This window comes from Rhinolophus sinicus, linkage group LG05, assembly GCF_036562045.2.
Source record: "Rhinolophus sinicus isolate RSC01 linkage group LG05, ASM3656204v1, whole genome shotgun sequence".
In the NCBI taxonomy this organism is placed as follows: Eukaryota; Metazoa; Chordata; class Mammalia; order Chiroptera; family Rhinolophidae; genus Rhinolophus; species Rhinolophus sinicus.
Window position 1 is genome coordinate 103,049,107 of NC_133755.1, and position 24,099 is coordinate 103,073,205.

Below are 24,099 nucleotides of genomic sequence, written 5' to 3' on the forward strand. Positions count from 1 at the left end.
CATCCTCTATGTCAGTAATGTATATTTATGTATACCAATGTAATGAAGCTTTATATATTTCTTTCATAAAAGTCAATGAATAAAATAATCAAGTCTTATTTTTATCATTTTTTTTCTGAATTCTCTAAGAATAAAGAATATAATGCAGTACCTTTGGATATTGTTTCACAGGAATCAATACCCTTTCCGAGAGCTTTATGTTTTTGTTGCTGATGACATCAAGATATTTCTTTTCTTCATCTTCTTTTTTTCCATCAGAACCTTGAAATTTTTCAATTTCTGAAAAAAAATCACAAGAGAAAACAATAAATGAAATGAGAAGTCATCATCGAATATGCTAATTGTTCTTACTATTTCTCTTATTAAGTAAGATTTTGAAGAATCTTGATAAAAGGTCTGAAACAGCAACTAGTTATCAGCTACGTGAATGCTGCTACTGTATATAAGATGATCTCTGTCAACTAAAACAAGTGATACTTGAAGATGTGATTGTCTTCTGTGAAGCATAGGATGCATTTAATTTTTAACATTTTCAAACAAAATAGAGGAAGAATATGTGCTTTAACTATTTAAAATATTTAAGCAAATATAACTTTCCTAGGATCAATGAATAGAATAAAACATACTTTAAGGTTATATGTTTTATTTTTACTTAGAACTATTCCTATGAAAAAAAATTAATTGGAAAGAGTAAGAACCCATTATCTAAGATAGGGCAGTAAAGATAAATACCATGTTATTTTACATTCTAACCAAACTTAAAGGCAATTAAAAAGGGGGTCACAAAAACTCATATAAAGGCTTAAATCTGTAAATGCTATCATTCATATTCACAGGACAATTACTACATAAGGCTACTAAGACTAGAAGACATAGCAGCTATACCTAATACACAGAAATAAACACAGGGAGGCAGACAAAATGGGGAGACAAAGAATGTCCCTAATGAAAGAACAGAACACAGCTCCTGAAAAAGAACTAAACAAAATGGAGACAAGCAATGTACCAGATGCAGAGTTCAAAACACTGGTTATAAGGATGCCCGGTGATCTCAGAGAGAGCTTCAACAAAGAGATAGGAAACATAAAATGGAAATAGAAAATATTAAAAAATAACCAATCAGAAATGAAGAATACAATAATTGAAATCAAGAATACATTGGAGAGAATCAAGAGTAGATTAGATGAAGCAGAGTATCAAATCAATAATTTGGAAGGTAGCAGAAAACACCAATCAGAACAGCAAAATAAGTAGGATAGTTTAAGTGGCCTCTGGGACAACATCAAGCATATCAACATTCACATCACAGGGGTACCAGAAGGAAAAGAGAGAGAGGAAGGAATTGAAAACCTATTCGAAAAACTAGTGAAAGAAAACTTCCCTAACCTGATAAAGGAAATAGACCTACAAGCCCAGGAAGTATAGATAGTCCCAAACAAGATGAACCAAAAGAGGTCCACACCAAGATACATCATAATTAAAGTGACAAAGGTGAAAGACAATGAGAGAATCATAAAAGCAGCTACAGAAAATCAGAGAGTTAACTACAGGGGAGATCCCATAAGACTATCAGCTGATAGCTCAACAGAAATTTTGCAAGCCAAGAAGGGATTGGCATGAAATATTCTAAGTGATGAAAAGCAAGGACCTACAACCAAGATTACTGAGCAAAGCTGTCATTTAGAAACGAAGGACAGATGAAGATCTTCCCAGACAAGAAAAAGCTAAAGGAGTTCATCACCACCAAATCATTAATATAAGGAATGTTAGAGGGACTTCTTTAAGAAGAGAATACAATAAAAAATATGACTAATAAAATAGTAATAACTACATACCTATCAACAATTGCTTTCAGTGTAAATGTATTAAACTGCTCCAATCAAAAGACATAGGGTGGCTGAATGGATAAGAAAACAATATCCTTACAATACGCTGCCAGCAAGAGACTCACTTCACATTGAAAGACACACACAGACTGAAAGTAATGAGATGGAAAAAGATACTTCATGGAAATAGACATAAAAAAATTTAAAATCTGGGGTAGCAATACTTATAACAGACAAAATAGACTTAAAAACAAACAAACAAACAAAAAGCTATAACAAGAGACAAAGAAGGACCTAGTAATCCCACTTGTGGGTATTTATCTGAAAAACCCAAAACACTACTTCAAAGGGACATGTGCATCCATCTGTTCATTGCAGCATTGTTTACAATAGCCAAGATATGGAGGCAACCTGGGTGTCCTTCAATGGATGAATGGATAAAGACAATGTGGTACACAGGAGTATATACAATGGAACATTATTCAGCCATTAAAAAGAATGAAATCTTGCCATCTGCAACAAATGGATGGACCTAGAGAGTATTGTGCTGAGTGGAGTCAGACAGAGAAAGACAAATGTCATATGATTTCACTTACATAATGAACATAAATAAAAAATAAATGAACAAACAAAACAGAAACAGACTCTTCGTTATAGAGAACATTTTGATAATTGCCAATGGGAGGGGCATTGGAGGGATGGGTGAAAAAGATAAAGGGATTAAGTGGTAAAAATTGGTAGTTACAAAATAGTCATGTCAATGTAAAGCATAGCATGAGAAATACAGTCAATAATATTTTAATAACTATGTATGGTGACAGACGGGCACTAGATTATTTCAGATTTTTACTAAAATATAGCTAACATACAATATCATATTAGTTTTAGGTGCACATTATGTTATTCAACAGTACCCCCCTGGCACTATGTATAGTTATTACCATATTATTGATTATATTCCCTATGCTAAAGAAGTGATCACCATGATAAATCCAGCAACCATCTGATACTGCACCACGCTATCACATATTATTGACTATATTTCTCTATGCTGTATATTACATCCCCATGACTTATTTGTTTTATACCTGGAAATTTCAACCTCTTATTCCCCTTTATCTTCCCCCCCCTTTTTTAATTTTTCAGTTACAGTTGACACTCAATATTTTTATATTAATTTCAGGTGTACAGCATAGTGTTTAGAAATGTATATAATTTACAAAGTGATCTCCCTGACTAGAAGGATACTAGATTTATTGGGGTGATTACTTTGAAAGTTATCTAAATATCTAATCATTATGTTGTACACCTGAAAGTTTATAACCTTTCCAATAAAGGTTTATTAAAAATAAAAAAAAGAAGCTGAATATATGTGCACATACAAACTTATGTGTGGGGGCAAACAAATACAATAAAGCTATAAAGAATATAAAGGAAAGTTGAGCCAAGAAGTTCTGGTATTACTTTATATTTACAGAGTGATATTTGAGCAGAACCCTGAATAATGAGAAAAAATAAGACATGAGAAGATTGAGAAATCAAGTTTTACAGCCTGATAGAGAAGCAGCTTCACTTACTCTTGGAACAGTTAGAAGCAGTAAAGCCCATGTGGTTGAAGAACAGTGAACGTAGAGAAGAGGTTTGATAGGTGGTTACAGGACAAATCATGTAAGACCTTGTAGGACAAGTGACATTTTCTGCTTTCTATTGTGAATGTAATGGGAAGCCACTGGTAGGTTTTGCTGCAGGAGCGAGGAAGCCATATTTTAATTTTATTTGTAAAGGTAACACAAGATGTAATATGCAAAACCAATCATAGCAGAAAGCAAACAAGCAAGGAACCCAACTTGTATTTGTCTAGCTGAGAAATGATGAGTACTTGGTCTAACAAGGTAGGAATGAAATGGTGAGAAACATGTATGAAACTAGAGTCACTTCATGGAATTCACTATGTAAAATCAGTGCTTGGAGAATCTTGCAATATTCATTTCCCTTATTTCTTTTATGTTTACTGGACAATTATTATTACCATAAAATCATCTATGAAGATTTCTTCCCTCCTAGCTCTTGGCCAATTATACTATCTCAAAGCACTTCTTAAATTAAGATATTAATGTGACAGTTTTTTTAGTTTTGTTAGAGATGAAACAAAAACATTCTGTTTCTGCTATTTTGGAGCAAAAATAATGTGATGATAGTTATTGGGTATGGAAATTATTAATTCATATTAATTTACATTACATTTTGAAACAATTACTTTTTAAAGGTCTACTTCTGTTGGTAGAAATACTACATTGCATCAAACAATTTTGTTCTTTGTTATTTTATTTTTAATTAGCATCTTTCTTAAAATTATTTCCCATTGGTTATATAAAATCCCTGTAGCAGTTCGGGTAGTAATTTTTCAGCATGTTATTTATTTGGTCCATGTTGAATTAAAAAACTATATTTTTGAAGTTAGATTACATTGCTTATTCAAACAATGCCTAAATAAATGCAACACTTCATAGTTCGTACAGTCATTTATAAGCATTTTTTCAGTTATATGCTATAATCTCCCTGAGCTGCCTAAAAAGCAGTTATATGCATTATGTCTATAATTTCTACTTAGTATGATGGCATCAGATTCTTACTCGTCTACTCCAGAATATTGACAAGTAACTTGAACTGACTGTCTGTTTAAACCATGAAACATTCTATTGAAGACTTTCAATCCCTTATGTAATTATTACCTACAGAACTCTGAGAACTACAAAGAAATAATATTCATTATATCCTCTGATACTGACAATGAACTTTGGATCACTGCCCTTCGGATATATGCACCTACAGGATATCATACTTCCTAGCTTGCTGAGGCAATTGTAACGGGGACACACTGGGGAAGCCGACTCAAACCCCAATCTATTAAACGTACATTTTCTCCCTTTGTCACTCTGTAATAAAAATAAATTGAATTTGTCTGACATAATTTGCTCTCTACAAAACTACTACCTTAGGCATTTTTAGATGTTTGCAATTTTATCAATAGATGATTAATTCCAATAACTTTTACATCAAGAAATAGAGTTCAATGAATCACCATGTCCACTGTTCATTTCTACACTTTCCTTTTGAAATTTTTGATACTTCTCTTACCCTTCTGAGATTTTCAGGGACTTATCTTGTTTTTCCTGGCATATCTTGCAAAACTGAAACCCTAGACCCATTAAGTACTAATTTCTCCTTTTTCTCTCTCCCAGGCCTTGACAACCACTTTTTATTTTCTATGATTTTGACCGCTTCGAATACTTCGTATGAGTGGAATATGTTTCATATTCTTTTGTGACTGGCTTATTTCCCTTAGCATAATGTCTTTGGGGTTCATCCATATTGTAGCATGTGATAGGATTTCATCCTTCTTAAAGTCTGTCTAACATACCATTGTATGTATATACCACAGTTTCTTTATTCATTCATCTGTCAATGAACATTTGGGTTACTTCCACCTACTGGCTATTGTGAATAATGCTTCAATGAACATGCATGTACATGTATCTCTTCAAGACCTTGCTTTCAATATTCTGGATATACATCCAGAAGTGGGATTGCTGGATCATATGGTAATTACTTTTTTTTTTAATTGTTTGAGGAACCTCCAAATTGTTTTCTATAATGGCTATAAATTTTTGGTTAGAACTCATGAATATTACATGAAAAGGGTATATATTCTCTGTGGTTGGGTAAAATGTTAAATATAAATCAATCAGATCTTTTTTTACATATATCCATCTTGAAATAAAAGAGGTGTGTAAGAATTTCTTTGGAATATGTACATAAGAGTTGAATTTTTGTTCAGAAATTGTGCATATACTTAATTTGATTAAACTCTGCTAATTTGTTCTATAAAATATACCAGGCACATTCTTACAAACAGAACAGAAGTATTTCTATGACTTCCACTTTCCTCTCCTAATTTTTGAAACTCACCTAATTCTATAGAAATAAGACAGAGCACCCAGGATAATAAAAGAAAACAATTAAATTCTGAAAATATTCCCATCATCCAGGTGATCTACAAGAACTCTATAATAAAAGTTGGTTTCTCAAAACACTGATAATAGTAGGATCTCTGCTGGGGCATGTGGTGGTAGCGGGGTGCAACTATGAGAAGATCAGGGATGAATAAAAAAGGAAACTTCTGATGATTCCAAAGAAGCTATACAAATGGTTAACAAGCATATGAAAAAAATGTTCAAGATCACTAATCCTAAAACGCATTCATATTTCAAGCAAGTATTTAATCTCAAAAGAAGAAATCACCTCTGCCACAAAATTCTCAACAGGAACTAAACAAAACAAAACAAAAAACGCATGAAACTGAGACAAGACTACACAACCCCCATCATGCTAAGTGAAATAAGTCAAATAGAAAAAGACAAACACCCCATGATCTCACTTATATGTGAAATCTAAAGAGCAAAGTTAATGAACAAACAAAATAGAGACTCATAGAGAGAACAAACTGATGTTTACCAAATGGGAGGGGAGTTGGGGTGCTGGATGCAAAAGATAAACGGATTAAGAAGTAAAAATTGATAGTTATGAAATAATCAAAGGGATATAAAGTACTACATAGAGAATATAGTTAATAATAATATAGTTAATAATATAATATAATGTAATATAATATAGTAATAAATACATAAATTTTAGGTGGGTACTAAACTAACAGATTATGTTACACTTTATACTTTTTAAATTATATAAATGTCTAACTACTATGCTGTATACATGAAATTAATATAAAATGATATTGAATGTCAACTGTAATTGAAAACAAACAAACAAACAAAGATAATACAACCTCCAATTTATGAGCGATTTTGAAAGAAACAGTTGAGACCATATAATGTATGAGGAAAAAGCTAAAGGTTCTTCGGAAGTACAAGCATGCTGGGACCTAAGAAAACAACAAGAATGTCCTCCTTTCAGATGAAGTCCCTTCCTTAGAGAGAAAAACTGCCTCAAGAAATATCCTAATGGATCATGAAGCAAAGACACTACCCTAGGTGAACAGTATATTCCGATGGAAACCTTCTAAAATGACAGGCAAAACTTTCTCATTTAAACATGAATAAGAGAAACAGATTGTGTTATACTTTATACAAGTAAACTATAAGAAAACAAAACAAGAAAATAATATATTGACAGAAAATGAAGACAGAAAGAAAACTGAAAATACAGAAATGTATTAAAATATTATATTAAAAATAGGTAAAATAAAGTAAGGGAAATATAAAAGTAATGAGAAAAGAGTACATATCAGAAATAGAAAAGGGTTGCACAAGAAACAATTAGAGGAGCATGAGCTATCAGAGCTCAGAAACAATGAGCTATCAGAGCTCAGGAACGAAATAGAGTTTATTTACTAAATGAAGAACAGATTGGAAGTAAAACAGAACTAAATATACAAAAGAACAGAAATAGAAATAATGTATTAAGACCGATTATAAAATTAGAAAGTTAAAAAATATTGAGGGAAAAAAAAAGTGACAGAAATACAAGACAGGCAAAAAACAGCCAAGATATGTATAACTGGAGTTCTTAGCAGATGAAAACTAAAGCAGTAAAACCAAAAAACACTAAAAACTACAATTGAAGAAACTGTTTCATAAAAGAGCTATGTGATACTGTGACATAAACTGAGGAGTATGATGACCTCAATGTTCTGACTTGAGGGGGAGAGAGAGGCAAAAGGAGGGGGGAAAGGGAAGAAGAGTGGATGAGGGGGGGTGGTATTTTGAGATCCAGAGATACAAATACAAGATACATTGGAAGTAAATAGTACAAAATAATTAATTCCAGACAATGGTTAAAACTCAGGCTATAGAATATGAGCTGCTTATGTCTGCCTTGTTTTCACACCTGAAAATTAGGAAATGTATCTGGCAAAACTGTTGTTTTTATTAATATTCTCAGCATAATAACATTAAACATAAAAGAACCAGTACCCTTTGAACTAGCATCACAAGCTAAATTTCACCGAAGAAGGGAGCCAGAAACTTGATCCCTAGGTGAAAAAGGATTATAAAGAAATAGGAATGCAATTGATTGGACTGAGGAATCATACTATATAATTCTTATTTATCAAGAATGGCTCAGCATTTTATAATTTTTTTATATTTATAAAAATTTATAATTTTTAAGAATATTTTAAATATCTGTCTTATATTTGTAATTTAGTGTGCTCTATAACCTAAAGCATAAATTATTGTCAAGTAGTTTAAAGTTTGAACTTAACTCATTCTAAAAACATACTCATAATTTCAGTGAAAAGGATTCTATTTGAATATATTCATTTATATCTATATCCACCATATACTTGTAGTTCAGTATATTCTATAACCTCAAGCATAAATTAATGTCAAATAGTGTTAAATATTTATACCTATAGCTGCCCTATATTTGTAGTTTATAATATTCCATAACCCAAACTCATTCTAAAACTGAGCAAAATTTCAGTGAGATTCTATTCAAATATATGAATTTATACCTTCATATTCAAGTCACTTTCTTAACACATGTGATTTTCTCTGCAATCATGATAAATACTTCCAAAATTAGGTGTGTTGAGTATTTAACAGTGGCCTCACACACACTACTACCTAGTATTTTTCTGACCTCAAGAATACAGTTGGCTTAAGATTTTAGAATCACTAACAGCTATAAAATTGATGTTAGGCTGTGTCTATATATTAATGCTTTACACAAGTTATATTATAGTGGTTATATTTAATTTTGCAATTAGCACATTATAGAGGTTCATATTTTTAAATATAGTTGACATATAATTATACATACACAAACAAAAAAATCAAAATTATCTGGTTCGATGGGAAAATCAGGTATTTAACATAAATGAAATTATCTATGAAAATAAAATTCGCATATTTTAAGTAATCATTCTGAAATAAGTACTTATTTCCAAGTCATTTCAAAGATAATATACTTTGCATGATCCAGGGACTTGATGTTGTATGTCAGTTACTCTATCAGGGTAATCAATGAGAGTAATGAGTTTATTATTTCATGAATTCAATAAATACTACTGAATTATAGTCTACTTCATGTGTAGAGGATTGAATATAGAAGGGAAATAGGTAAAGCCAGAGAATAATGAGGGAAACTTTGCTTATACAATTGAGGTTGAAGAGTCACTAGTAACTAGACTTGGGATAAATCTAGATGTAAGACATCCTATCCTAACTATGGATAGGAAGTGAAAGGTGGGGTGGAGAGAAGAATAAAAGATAGCCTCTAGATTAGTGGTCCTAGCAATAAAGTTGAGTTCACACGTGCTCGTGTGTGTGCGTGTGTGTGCTTAGAATATTCACCTGGTTATATTTTTTAGTTTTGCAATTAATTGTTGCTATTTAATTTTCAGTATATGTTAGTCATATTTAGTTAACATTTATCCTGGCAACACTATGTACACTTATTTATTTAACCAAGAAATCAAATGGCCAAACTTATTAGAACTGTATACTAAAAGCATTAAATGTTTCCAAGTCAAGCAAATTACATAGAGCTCTTTATTTCTAATTTCTTCATAGAGAGTGAAACGCATGCAATTCTAGGTACTAATAATTCTAGAATACACACAAAGCAGGAACAAATTTAAAACATGTTTAAATATTACCACTAGTTCTAGGGAGATTTTAAAGAATACATTTAATTACCAGGTAAACTTTGAAGATAATTTTCAATGAATTATAAGAGAAAATGCAATGTATATATGTAATGTATAATTGTAAAATGTATCAAAGCAAAGAATATGGAATTAGTCTAAGAAGAAAACCAGTTACTGTCAATAAAATGTAAATGACCTTTAAATATAACAACAGGAAATGATGCCAGTATTGACTTGTTTTGACAATTTATACTCATCTAAAACTAAAAGTCAATAAGAGGCTGTAAAAAGTTATTTTATTTATGGACATTTTCAGAAGGGACTTTGTAATAAAAATGATGTTCAAGTGCCCAGTGATTAGAATTCCTTATTATAAAGGGAACACAAACAACTTATATCTACATAATATAACTGATCAAATGTTACCCTTCTTGTTCTACCTTCAAATTATACTCTTTTAGCTTCTAAGTAAAAATGTTTTCTGCTCTTAGTATTTGAATACAGAACCAAACCTTTAATGATTAGTGCTAATAGAATGAAAGAGTGCAACAAAGTAAATAATTTACATCTTCCTTTTAAGATCCCCTACATGAAATTTCAGAGATCAATATACTATTATACAGTAAGTTTCTAACATTTCTAAGTCCAGAATAAATGGGTAAATACATCAATAACAGCTACTTGTCATAAAACAGAAACCTAACATTAATACAAGAATATGAGGGAATGATTTAGCACAAATTTTACTTTATTGATATTGATCAGAAACATGTATTTCCAAATTTCAGTCTCAAAGAATGGGTGAAGAAGCAACACTGGTACTTTGACATATCTAATTGTTTTTAGCATCATAACCCCGTGGAGTAACAATGATCCCACTTTCCAAATAAATAAGCAGGAGTTCAAAGTGCTAATGGAACATATTATAAATACAAGAAGGAAAACAATAGGGTGAAAAAGGAATTAAAAATTTGAGAAAGGCACTCCTCAGTGTAGCTTTACATTTAACAATATAAACAAAAATGAAAAGAAAAGGAGCCAGACTTTGCTTAAAAATACCATGTAGAAATTGGTCCTTGAACAATTGACCCTTGAACAACACAGGGGTTAGGGATGCCAAATCCCTGAGCAGTCAGGAATCCACGTGTAACTTTTGATGCCCCCAAAATTTAATAGTCCACTGTCTACAAGAAGCCTTACCTATAATACAATCAGTCAATTAACACATATTTATATGTTATATGTATAATATGCTGTATTCTTATAATAAAGTAAGCTAGAGAAAAGAAAATATTAAGAAAATCATAAGGAAAATACATTTACAGTACTTATTGAAAAAAATCCATGTACAAGTGGATCTGCGCAGTTCAAACCCATGTTGTTCAAGGGGCAACTGTATAAATATTTTCGGGGGAGAGTGTAATTAAGGTTTCCATTTTGCCTAACTGCTTCTAGGAAGCTCAGAAGTAAGAGTATCAGAGCTAAGTTCTAACTTGCCTTGGAGAAGGATTTCTTATGTAATTCTTTTTCTTTTCACCTTCTTTGCAACTTTTTTTTTATTCTTATGATATTTTTATCTTTATTTTGAACATGATTTTATTATAAGCTGCCTCAATGCCAACTCAGAAATAAATGATAAATACCATTTTATTTTAAAATTATTTAATATTCTGTATTATTAATTATTAAACCAACAATCTCTACTAATGCAAAATTTCTTAGAGTTCTGTTTGGTTTTTTTTTTGGAATTAAATCTGGGTGCTAAAATCACCCTCTGTAATTTGCTTGCTACATAATCTTAAGCAAATTAATTAGCTTCATTTCCTTCTTTTTAAAGAAAGTAAATTTATCAGATAATGACATTATGGGAATTAGAATTTTGTTTATACCTCTATGCCAATAACTATCACATTGTTTTGATATTATACTGTTTCAGATTGGTCTCCCTCTATACTGCAATCTCTGAGCAGGAGATATATTTTGCTCGTTTTCACAGCCCCTGTACTTAGTCCATTGATTAACAAGGTAGAAGAGGAAAATATGCTCTAAACCTATGTATTTCACCAAAGAAAAATGAATTGGGTAGGTTTTAAAAAACAAATCTTAAATGATGAGGAGGGGTACCTTATGCTTGAACAATGATGCTAGCAAAACAGGTTGTGAATAACAGATTTCTCAGACTCCAGGTCTGAAGGGCTAGTGGATACAGGTGTAATTCCAAAAGCATTTAAGGTATGGGAAGCTGTTTTTAAACATGGGATAATATTTTTCTTTTTACTGAATGCATAAATAACTCTTTCAGATCCATTGATAGTAAATTAGAAGTAAAAATTTGCAAATATTAAATACCTACACAAGTAATTATTTTGATGATTAAAACAAAAACTGCTACACTTGATTTAAATAATCCAAGTATTTGTTTTCAACAAGACTAACCACAGAGAATTAAGTATTTTAGTTGCTATTAATTCATTTTAAACCAACTTAAACTGTGAAGCTGACACCCACCCTGCCCACTTTCCTGACTGCTTATCCAAATTCTAGTCACTAAAAGTCTCAGCTCACAGTTCCTCTCCCCTATAGAATTATGGAGTCGAGAAACTCACAGGGATTTCTCTTCATAAATTCCTACCACTTAATTCCTGTATTACATATTCAGTCAGTACTACCTTTCAGTCCTAACACAAGGCAACATCCTAACTCTGTGGTTTTGGAAAAGTCACTTACGCATAATGGGCTTCATCTGTTCCCTCCTCCCACCCACAATTCCACCCTAAAATCATAATCAGATCTTATGAAGGGTGTCCTGGTATATTCTTGCGATCACAGACTTCCTGATATAGTATTCTGTCACTAATTAGTTGTGTGACACTTGGCATCAAAATGATGATAACTATTGCTTTCTAAAAAAATTTCTATGTGCTAGGCAATGGTCAAATTCTGCACATGGGCTAGTTCATTTAATCAGTTGACTTCAGTTTTTTGTGCCACATTGCTGACTTTTAAAATGGGTATAATATCCTCATAAAATTGTTATGAGGATTAAATGAGTCAATCTATGCAAATCACTTAGAACAGTACCTCGCACATAATAAGAGTATGATATTAGCTATTATCTTCTTATTTACTTCCATTTGGGGGCTGCACATGAGACTTCATTGGACTCTTTTCCATTATTAAAACCAAAGATCATGACAGCCAATGTTATTATATTTCACATGATTACACCTTGTCTTTAAGTAAATTGTTAATTATTGAGGGTGCATCATGACTTATAGCTCAGCGTTTCCTTTACCAGATTAACACCATTATGGTTATGTTAAAAATGGCAACATATTGATTTAAATAAGGACAAAATGGAAAAGAATGAGAACAATGATGCCATAGTGATACTAAGAATAAAGCATGGCATAAATTTGCTGAAATCATCATCAAAAAACATGTTGAACCTTTTGGACAGTATTATCATCTAACATTAAGCAGCGCTACTTCACATAAGGCAGAAGATCAAGTTTATTTATTTTTTTCAACCTTGTTAAGTGCCAGACACAAAGTCTTAAGTTTTAAAGTTAATGTCTTTTGAAAAGAAAAGTATATTTTATTGCTACTCAATCCAGATATACTCACACAATATTCCAGGTTTGGGACCCCTTTCTTGAATGCATTCAGTTTTGATTTCAGTTCTTAGAAAATTAAGCACACACAAATTTGCACACAATAAAACCATATAGGACACAAATTTCTGCTTGCTGAGCAATTATAATCATGCCCCATAATAAAGGTAGTAGAAAAATCTTACATTGATATTCTGCTTTGCAGGTCATAATTCCATAGCACATCATTCTGACAAAGGCAACACAATACACTGGAAAACCCAGATAGTTCTGTGCCACTCCTGAGTTTCCTCAACTTTGCACTTGGTGCAAGGTATTTCCCAAGTGATTAATATGCCTTGTGTCATTTAATCCTTATATTAACCCAAGATGATAGTACACAATTATCACCTTCACTATATAAAAGTGGAACCTGAAGGTTAATTTCCCGGTTGAAGGACTAGCAAAATAATTTTTAGCAGGGATTTGAATTCCAAAGTTCAGGTTCTTCATCATGACATCAATCATTCATCTTCTTACCCACCACCTTCATTCAGTGACTATTTACTGAGAGTCTTCTCTGTGCCAGGCTCCGTTCCAGGAACTGGACACACTACGGTGAAACAGAGAAAAATCCCTGCCCTCTTGAAGTGTATAGACAAATGAGGTAGAAAATAAATGAATAAGTAAACTGTAATATAATCGGGGTGGGCATAATAGTTTGAAGAAAAAACAAAGCAAGATAATGGCATAGAAAATGGTGAGAAGTGTGTGATATTTAGATAGAAGTAATTAAGAAAAGTCTCTTTGCAGATTAATACTTAGTCAGAGAACTGAATTAAGTAAGGGGGTAAACTCATGAACATCTAAGAGTAAAGTTTTCCAGGCAGATAGTATATCAAGTGCAAAGCATTTGAGGCTGGAATTTGGCATATTTGAGAAACTGTCAGAAGGGCAGTGTGGTTAGAGTGGTGTATACATGGGAGAAAATGGTGTGAGATGAAGTGGAGGAGGTAAGGCCTGGTAATCTGCATGTGGGTATAGTAAAATTTTGTAATGACTAGAATATGGCAGAAATGATGGTGTGTGACTTCTGAGATTAGGTTACATAAGACTGTGTGGTTTCATCCTTGCTCTCTTTCTTGGATCATGTGTCTGGGGAAAGTCATCCGTTTTTGTCATGAGGAAACTAAAGCAGCCCTACAGAGAGTTCCATGTTCTGAGGAACTGAGGCTCTTTGCTCACCGTGATGTAAGGTAACTGCCTCAGAAGCAGATGCTCTATCCCCAGTAAACCTTCAAGTGACAGCAAATTATTCAGAGACCCTGAGCTAGAACCATCCATCCAAGCTTCTCCCAAAAAACTTTCCTCCAGAAACTGCGAGGCAATAAATGTTGCTTTAAGTAGTTATGTTTTGAAATAATTTATTATGCAGCAATAGATAACTAATACATCACAATACACAATTTTTAATGTTCTAAGATTTTGACGAGTTTAATCTGATTTGTGTTCTTAAAAGATTATTCTGGCAGTTCTATGTAGGATGGCCAGAGTGGAGGCAGGGAGACCAGTTATTGAGGCAGTTATACTAGATCAGATGGGATACAATGAGTTAGAGGTGAGGGAGGTGGAGGTTTAAAAATTGGTTGGATTATTCTGATAGTAGTGGCTTATTGTAGATTGGAATGAAAGTGTAACAAAAAGGGAGGAATCAACAATTACTCAGGTTTTTGTCTTGAGCAAGCAGATGAAGACTAGCCCTATTTATAGACATGAAAAATGATAGGCAGAATAGCAGACTTCGCAAGGAAAACTATGAGTTCTACTTGTGTTATATATAGGTGGTATCTAAGTGGAGATGTGTAATAGGGAGTTGGGTATATAATTCTGGAACCCAGGGAAAAAGTTGGGATTCACATAAAAATTTTTGAGTCATCAGCATGTGGTTCATGCTAATACACAGCTATGGATTGGAATTGAGAGAAGGTGATTACCAAAGAGTGAGGCCAATGAATAAAAGAAGAAAGGAGGATTCAACAAATTAAGTAAGAAAAGGCAACCAGTGATGATGAAGAAAACCAGAAGAATGAAGATGACAAAATCCTAGTGCAGAAAATGCCTTAAAAATTAAAAAAAAAAAAAAAAAAAAAAAAAAAAAATCAACTGACTCATCCTACTGAGCAGTCTTGTAATGAAAACTGAATTTTGACTGTTGAAGCCATGGCAAGGTAAAGGATACTGGTGATCTTTCTAACAATGATTTCAGTCACTTGTTGGAGTAGATTTATGAGATAATAGGTAGAGAGGATGCGGATACAGTATGAAGCTTCTCCCTATAGTTACTCTGGTTCATTGCCTTCCTAAAGTCTGCTTTAAATGCCTTGAGATCGACCTGTACTCAGCTCCTTCAATCTGATAACATTTTCCCTTTTCTTCCTATCCTAGGAAACAAATCACTTTCTTTGACATAAACGGAACTATGCTCATATCCAGTTGATTTCATCCACTCTCACAGTCATCTACAATCTCCTCTTTTCAGATTTTCAGACATCAAGGGCAAAATACCTTCCTGAGTTTCAGATCTCTTCTTCAACTTCTCACTCTTCCAAGACAAATGAAACTCATACATTTCAACCTGAACTCAACTCTAAAGCCTATTCAGTCCTTGTGTTTCCTTCCACTACAATATTCCTAGTCAACCAAGAACAAGAACACAAATCTTAGCTATTTAAATATTAGTTACCCCTCACCTTTCTACATGCAGTAGCCAACCAGTACTGTTGATTGCATCTCTGGAGCTCCTCTCAAATGCAGCTTCTCCACTCCAGGTGCTCTGCCACTACTCTGTTCCCTTTGTCATATATTTTTACCAATGGCAGGTGCCTTTCAATTACTTTCCTTGAAGACTTATGTCTCACGTCTAAGCTGTCCTTGTAAAACACAGTCTTGAGCATTACACATTCCCCTTTGCGGTGATATGTGGTATTCGTATTCTATTTCTTGGCTATACTGAGCTTTCAAATTTTCTTTATTGAATGAATGAGTATTACTACTCTGACACTTACCTGCTTCTCACTGCCTGAAGGTTAAATTCTTAGCCTTTTTCCTGTCACTAAAAATTGATCAACCATTCCTTTATTGTCTCTTACCACCTTCTAGTTTATCTCTTTCCATCCTGAAGCAAACACGGCATTCTGTCCTCACACATACAGTAAGCAAACCTTGTGCTTTTAAAGTCCTCAGGCTTTTGCTCATGATTTTTCCTCCTTCCTTTGACCATGGAAGGAGAACTCTTTATTTAATGAAGGCCCACCATGAACACTCATGTTGCATAATTAACCATCCCAGGTCTAACTTAGCATTCTGTACTGTTTAAATACAGCAGTTTTATTACTTTATAATGTGCTATTTACAAGTGTTTTCCCCATTAAATTGTGACTTCCTTGAGGTCAGGAACCACATCATTTTTATTAGTTTTTTACTCCCAGAACTCATTATAATAGATAACTTCCAAGTATAAACGTAAAATCAGGCCTACTCATCAGACTGTCTGTCCAAATAATTTTTTTCTAGAAGAATGTCTCTTGGTTTTTAACACAAAACTTCATAGAATATATGTGACTTTCAATACAATGATTTTCAGATTGTTGTTTACATGGAAAACTTACATTTACTGCCACAAAACAAAAATACAACAATTTAAAATTCATTTTCATTTCCACAAAATGCAACCCAATATTTTTCTAATCTGGAGTGGTTCTGATCTCATGTACATGTTTTGAAAACTATAAAGAAAAGGGGAATGACATCTAAGAGGCAATAAGCATTCAAAACAACTTTGTTTTTTAACAACCTTATTATTCAGTGGTCATTAAGTATTTTACAATCAAATATCTCTTATTACTTATATGTTGCTATTTAACTGTAATGTTGGTTACATTTTAGGATATTAGTTGAAACTTTTGAGTGGACATGCACTATAATTTTTTCAGCAAAATAAGCTCTCAGCATTTTATTCAATATGTCTGATATTTTAAAAATGAATTACTAATGGTAACCGGGAACAGTCTGCAGTCTTTACTAAGTTATTTCTGATTTTCTCATATTCAACCATATTTATTACCAGAGTGTGAGTAGAACATATGTGTTATGTTTATGGGAGGGGGGGAGTGAGAGATTTTACATTTGCCAAAGATTTCTTGAGATCTGCTACCTTAATAAAAAGAAAATAATACATTTAAAATCAGCAGCAGCACAAGGTGCATTGGCTAGGTTCAAATTAAAAGACCTTTTCTTGAGCCTACTCTTTACTGTGATAATTATCTAAATCAGCATTTATTCATCACTTAGATGAATTGTACAGAAATACTACACCCAGATGTGCTTGAAATTGTATTAATTTATTTTCAAGAGGATCAAAAGCCTAATTGCATTAGGCATTCCTTGTGCTTAAAAATCAATTTTCCTGAATTGAATAAAGGTGAGCAACTTATTATTCACTGGAGATAAAAATTACTAATATGTCAATAGCAGAAGGCATTTAAATAGAACTGGATACACCTGCTTCACATTCACATGCTCCAGGGCACACTTTCTTCATCCAATACTTCCATTCACTCAGCAAATGTTATGGAGAGTGTCGTTGTGTATAAATCATTGGGAAGGAGAAGAAGAATAAGTAACACTCTGCCTTCAACTGCTAATTATCTAGTAACAATAATTGCAGGTAGCACGGTGCATAGTCTTTATTTTATTGTTGTTCACACCGTTCCTAATTTATTGTCTGTATATTTCAACAGGCCAAACTTATCAAAGTCAAATTGAAAAACTAATTAAATATATTTGTAGTATTTATGAGTGGTATAAATATAAATTAGAAGTCCATCTTCCTTAGCATTAATGTTCTTATTTAATAATATATGTGCAAATAATATACAATTATGACACTAGTATGTATAGAGAAGGAATTAAGGTATTTTACATATATATATATATTTAAGATATATTATATATATATATTTAAGATGTATATATATATGTATACATATGGAATATCTTAATTCCTTCTATACACATATACACTCATTCTTACTTGTGTTGTTTTGAAAATTAGGATATAATTTATGAGCTTCATGTTTATAGTGATTTCTAAGCTTTAGGAAAAATTTACCAACCTTTTCCCTTGACGCCAATCATCTTTACCTAACTCTAAAGACAGAAGCTCCTATAATGAATCAAGATAAAATAATTGAGCACCATATTAGGAAATAACGTCTCTCTAGGACTTAAAGATGATGTTTTTAACCTCTTGGATCCATCCCCCACTATTTGTTTTTCCTATTCTTCTCTTAAGTTATTCCCATGTAACTGATATGATAAAATAGACTGGCCTCATCTTACATAAATGGGCCTCTAACCACCATGGTGTGGTCCTGGACAGAAAGTACACTAAGGGCTTGTCTTTGCTTGCCCTTCTTCAGATTCAGTGAGAAATGCTTTCTTTTTGAGTCTGTCTTTCTCTACTTCTCACCAATAAAGCAATGAATCCTTGAGGAATGAATTCAAGCCCTCAACCTAAAGGGAAGGAACCAGTATCTGGTTGCCACTCAGTCTGAATTTAATCTCAAGGTAAGCTCGGGGGCAAAAAGATTCCACAGGTGTCACAAACGGCAATAAACTAGAAAGTATTTCGTGCCAAGTCCCAGGAAACAATCTCTCTTCATCCCTCACTCAGAAACATGCAATGGGAACAGGTGGCTAATTGTGGACTTGGAAATTTGGATCTTAAGACCTCTCTTCTCAACAAAGACACAACTGTACCCCAGCCCCTTAGGAGGAACCCAATAAGGTGTAACTGTTTGTTATTTTCTTTCTTCGTCACTTGTTTTGCATACTCCTTGTTACACTGTCAGATACATTCTCCAATTTTAAAAATATGAAGATATAGATAAGAATTTAAAAGCTTCTAACTTCTCTTTGCTTTATGCTATTATTTTGACAGCCTTCTAGAACATGAAGTTCATGTTTCATTACTATTCCCATGCTGAACACAGGCAGCTAAAATTTACCCACATTATCAAATATACATGATCATAAACTAGGAATTACAAGATACACCACTATCTTATTACTGGATTTATGCAAGTCCATTCACACTTTTAGTTCGAAGTTTCATTCGCTGTAAAAGATCATTTTTCTTTAATGAATTTGAAGTTCCTTTCCAATTCTGGTATGTGTTAAGTCTAAGTCTATAAAGCAAAAATAGAATGAGGTGTCTACAAGGGTAGACAGGTTCAATACAGTTATTTGCACCTGCATTGCATATTTGATTATTAACTTGCTTTGAGTTTTTTTTTCTTTTTGTGAGTTTATCTCTTTTCCAGTTTTAATATTCAATTCTCCTATAGCTTGGATTCTATATTATAATGGTTAAGAGTATGGCCTTTTAACTCTTAAAAGGAGTATATTAACCACTCTATGTTCTATATCCTCACCTATCAAATGGAAATGATAACTTCTTCACACTATTTTTGGGGGGATAATGGTAATAATAACAAAATTACTTAGACTAGTACTTGTACACTATGTGTGCTATTAATATTCTTGTAATACATGAATCTATCTGTAGGAGAAAACACCCACCTCATAATACAGTCCTAAACTGGAGACTCATCAGAACTATAGTTAAAGGAAGAGTCAATAGGACGAGCGACAACCTAAGGCACTCTATCCTGCACAGCATTTATTGGTTAGCTGTTCACAGATTTAATGGGACTATCTAGATAGTTGCAACTTTTTATCTTCATTCCTGAATCTCAGCTGTGGTAAAAGATGAGCTATTCCAGAGTCAAAACAATCTTTTACAAAAAAAGTTATTTGTACCTTTACAACAGGGTAGGTGGGTTAGATAGAATTCCTTGAATTGCACATTCATACATACATATACATGTATATAAGTTTCACTGAGATATAATTCACACATTCCAAGATTCACCCTTTTAAAGTTTACAATTGTGTTTTTTAAATATATTGACATAGCTGTGCAACCATCAAAACTATCTAATTTTAAAATATTTTCTTCATCAAAAAATCCCCTGGCAACCACTAATCTATTAATACTTTTTATGTGTATAGACTTGCCTATTCTGAACTTTTCATATAAATGTAATCATACAATCTGTGCCCTGTTGTGCCTAGCTTCTTTCACTTAGCATAACGTTTAAGGTTTACTTGTGCTATAGCATACGCAATACTTTATTCCTTTTTATAGACAAATAATATTCCATTGTATGGATGCATTTATTTGTTTATCCATTCCTGACTTGATGGGCATTTGGGTTGTTTCTATGTTTTTGATAAAATAGATGATGCTGTTTCGAGCATCTGTGTATAAGTTTCTGTGTGGACATATGTTTCCAGTTCTCTTGGATAGAATCCTAGGAGTGGAATTACTCAGCCACAGAGTAGCTATATGGTTAACATTTTGAGGAAACAGCATGCTGCTTTCCAAAGTTACTGTATCATTTTCGTATCCCACTACCAATGTATGAGGGTTCCAATTTCTCTATGTCTTCACTAACACTTGTTGTTGTCTATCTTTATTTTAGTCATTTTAGTGTGTGTAATGTTGCATCTGATGATGGATTTAATTTGTATGTTTAACAACTAATGATGTTAGTGTATTTTAATGTGATTACTTGTAATTTGCATATATCCTATGGAGAAATGTCTACTTAAATGTGTTGCCTGGTTTTAACTGGATTGTCTTTTTTATTATTGAGTTGTAAAGGTTCTTTATATTCTTTGACACAAGTCCTTTATTAGACAAGTCATTTGCAAATATTTTCTCCGATCCTGTGTTTTCTTTTCACTTTTTTGATGGTGTCATTTGCACCACAAAAGTTTTAATTTTGATACAGTCCAATTTTTCTTTTTCTTTTTTTTGAGCCTAACTTTTGTGTCATGTCTTAAAAACCACTCCCGACCCATGGCCACAAAGAATTACTCCCATAACAGTTGTATAAATTCAGCTCTTAAATTCAGATCTTTGATCCATGTTGGAGTAATTGTTTGTACATGGTGTGTGGTAGGAGTTCAACTTAATTCTGTTGCATGTGGATATCCAATTGTCCCATCACCAATTGTTGAAAAACTGTTTGTTCCACACGGAATGTTCTTGGGGCCCTTGTCAAAAATTAATTTACCATAATATGAAGGTATATTTCTGCACTTTGAAATCTATTCCATTGATCTGTCTGTCATAACGTAAATACCATATTGTCTTGATTATTGCAGCTTTGTAGTAAGTTTTAAGATCATGGAGTGTGAGTTTTCCAAATTTGTTCATTTTTTTCATGATTCTTTTAACTGTTTAGATCCCTGGATTCCAATATGAATTTTTGGTGTAGTGTATCATTTTCTGAAAGAAAAACAGCTGGAGTTTTGTCAGGAATTGTATTAAATTTGTAGGTCAATATGAGACTATTGTCACCTTACCAATATTTAGCCTTTTAAAACAAGAAAATGGGGTGAATTTCTATTTATATCTTCTTTAATATACTTCAATAATGTTTTATAATAGTCAAAATACAAGCCCTGCACTTCTCTTTTTAAAACTCATTCCTAAGTATTTTATTCTTTTTGATGCTGTAGTAAATGAAATTATTTTCTCAATTTCATTTTTGGATCCTTCACTGCTGATATAGAAGTACAATTTATATTTGTATGATCTTGTATCCTGAAAATGTGCTGTACTTTTTTTATTAGTTTTAACATTTTTGTGTAAATTCCGCAGGATTTTCTGTATCAAATACATTTTAACATTTATATTCTCTCAACAATCTATCGACCCTATTTCCCAACATAGATTCTTTGGGAGAGGGAGTATCATTACATTATCCTTCCACATCAGCCAAGTTTTTAATAAAATAAATCTTAGGATGAACCTGAATGTGAATTTGCTTAGTTATTAAACAAAACCTCTCCCCTAGAAAAATAAACACATTTCTTATAAAACATAGCTTGATTTTATTTTATTATAGTAAAATTGAAATTAATACCGTGAAATAATGACAGCACTCTGAGAATCTGTTCTGAGCTATGTAAATGTAAAAAAGCCCTTGGGCATTAGACACTCAATAAATCTTCATTGAATGAACGTAAAAATGAATGGGGTGTATGCAAAATACATTAAGTGCACACAGTTCGACTAAGCAAGATCAAGTGAATTCTCATCCCCAGAGAAAAGTCTCAGTGAAGACAAGATGGGCCCAGCACTGATTCCTGGCTTAGGCTGGACAGTAGGGATACCGAACCCTATGTCATATGAACAAATGGAGAGAGAAAAAAAAAAAAAAAAGGACTGAACATTAGAAATTATCTTTTTTTTAATTTAAATGAATTAATTAGAAGCACTACTGTGTAGTTGATAAGCTATCTGTGTCTGAAAATATTTAAAAAGAGTCAGAATAAGCATCTGTCATGGAGTCTACAAAACAATTTTCCATTCTATGTAGGCAAGTGGACCAAATGACCTCAAAGCTCCCTGTAGGATTTAAAAATTCTATAAATAAAAAGAACTCAAGTCTCCAAAAAAAAGAGAGATTGTTGCTTTTAGAAAATAGAATTTGGAAACTCTTATCAGCCCAACTCCTACCATTTACAGGGCCTGGGGTAGTAGTGCTAAAAGAAGCCCCTACATCATAAGTCCAAAAGTTAGTAAGTTATAATGCAAGTTAACAAACTGTTAAATATATTCTATTCTTCTACCGTGACACACAGACCATCTTACTTAATATGGGTACTGATTACTTCTTAATCAGTACTCTTCAATTAGTCGAATGGCCTGATAGAATTTAGATAAATACAACCCTAAGTTCTGTGCCAGAATAGAATAGTATGGAAGAGCAGGACTCAGTCTCAGCTTTAGCTCGTACTGCTAAAGGCCATGCTTACATTTGTGTGGACATCCATTCCACACCACCAAACTCCATTTTTGCACAGAGCCAGGTCTTAGAATTCTTTAGATTTGGGGTGAGTACTTCTTTGGTGTGGTCTATACTTGGAAGAATGGATATCCAGTCCATACCACCAAGCTCCACCCACATACATCCCCTGCACATAATCTTTAAGCTCAGGGAAGGCACATCTACGGTGTGGTCAGTCCACGGGAAGATCGACACCCAGACTATATTGCCAAGCTTCAATCATACGTCCCAGGCATAAAGCCACATCTTAGAAACCTTCAGGCCAAATGCTCATACACTAGCAGTGAGGTCTGCTGTCAGGAAGATGGACCCAAGGAACATATTTAAATAGGCCCTAGAAGTGGGCTCGGGGCCAAATGGGAAGGATTTGGAGGTTCGGGCTGCTAAGAGAATGCTCTAGAACATTGAGGGTAGAAACACTGACTTTATATGGGCAGAACCATTTGGCTCTAGACACTACTGGCCCCCCGTGAAAGGCACTGCCAGAGGAGAACCATTGGGGCTTCTGTAAAGCATAGAGTTCAGAGCAGGGGCCCGTCTAGTCCAGGTGTAATAAGGAAGGTACAAGGTTGGTGATTCTATTATATAATCTGCTTTAACCTCATGCATTTCATCATGAAAGATAAAAAGCACAATGACGAAAGAATTTGCACAATAAAGAAACTACTGAATCTTTTAATCTTATGGAAAAAAATAAGAACAAGGATTCAGAACATAAAGATTTCCCTCAAAAAATGGGGTATTAGATTATAATAAATGAATTTGTCATATGCAGGTAATTTCAAGGCCCCTTGGATATGTAAGCAAATTTAACAGTCTTATGTTTTCCCTAAAATGTCATCAAAACCTGAGGCAAATGTGATAAAGTTATGTACCATAATATCAAGTAAAAACTTGCAAACTCAATTGTGAACATAGATCAAACTGTATTTCTGAAAACCTGTATTTTACTGAGGGAAAACTGTGGTACAATCAAATCAGCATGAATTCTAACTGGTATCATATACAGTATATCACCAATC

At 33.1% G+C, this 24,099-nt stretch overlaps 1 protein-coding gene across 1 annotated transcript in view; it reads right to left on the bottom strand.

Annotated features, from left to right (window-relative positions):
* Positions 1 to 24,099, bottom strand: part of KHDRBS2 (KH RNA binding domain containing, signal transduction associated 2) — a 400,827-nt gene that overhangs the window by 319,219 nt on the left and 57,509 nt on the right. Inside the window, exon 2 of the mRNA XM_074333143.1 lies at positions 152 to 279. Within this exon, the coding sequence (XP_074189244.1) occupies positions 152 to 279 (128 nt within the window). The remainder of the gene's footprint in view (positions 1 to 151; positions 280 to 24,099) is intronic.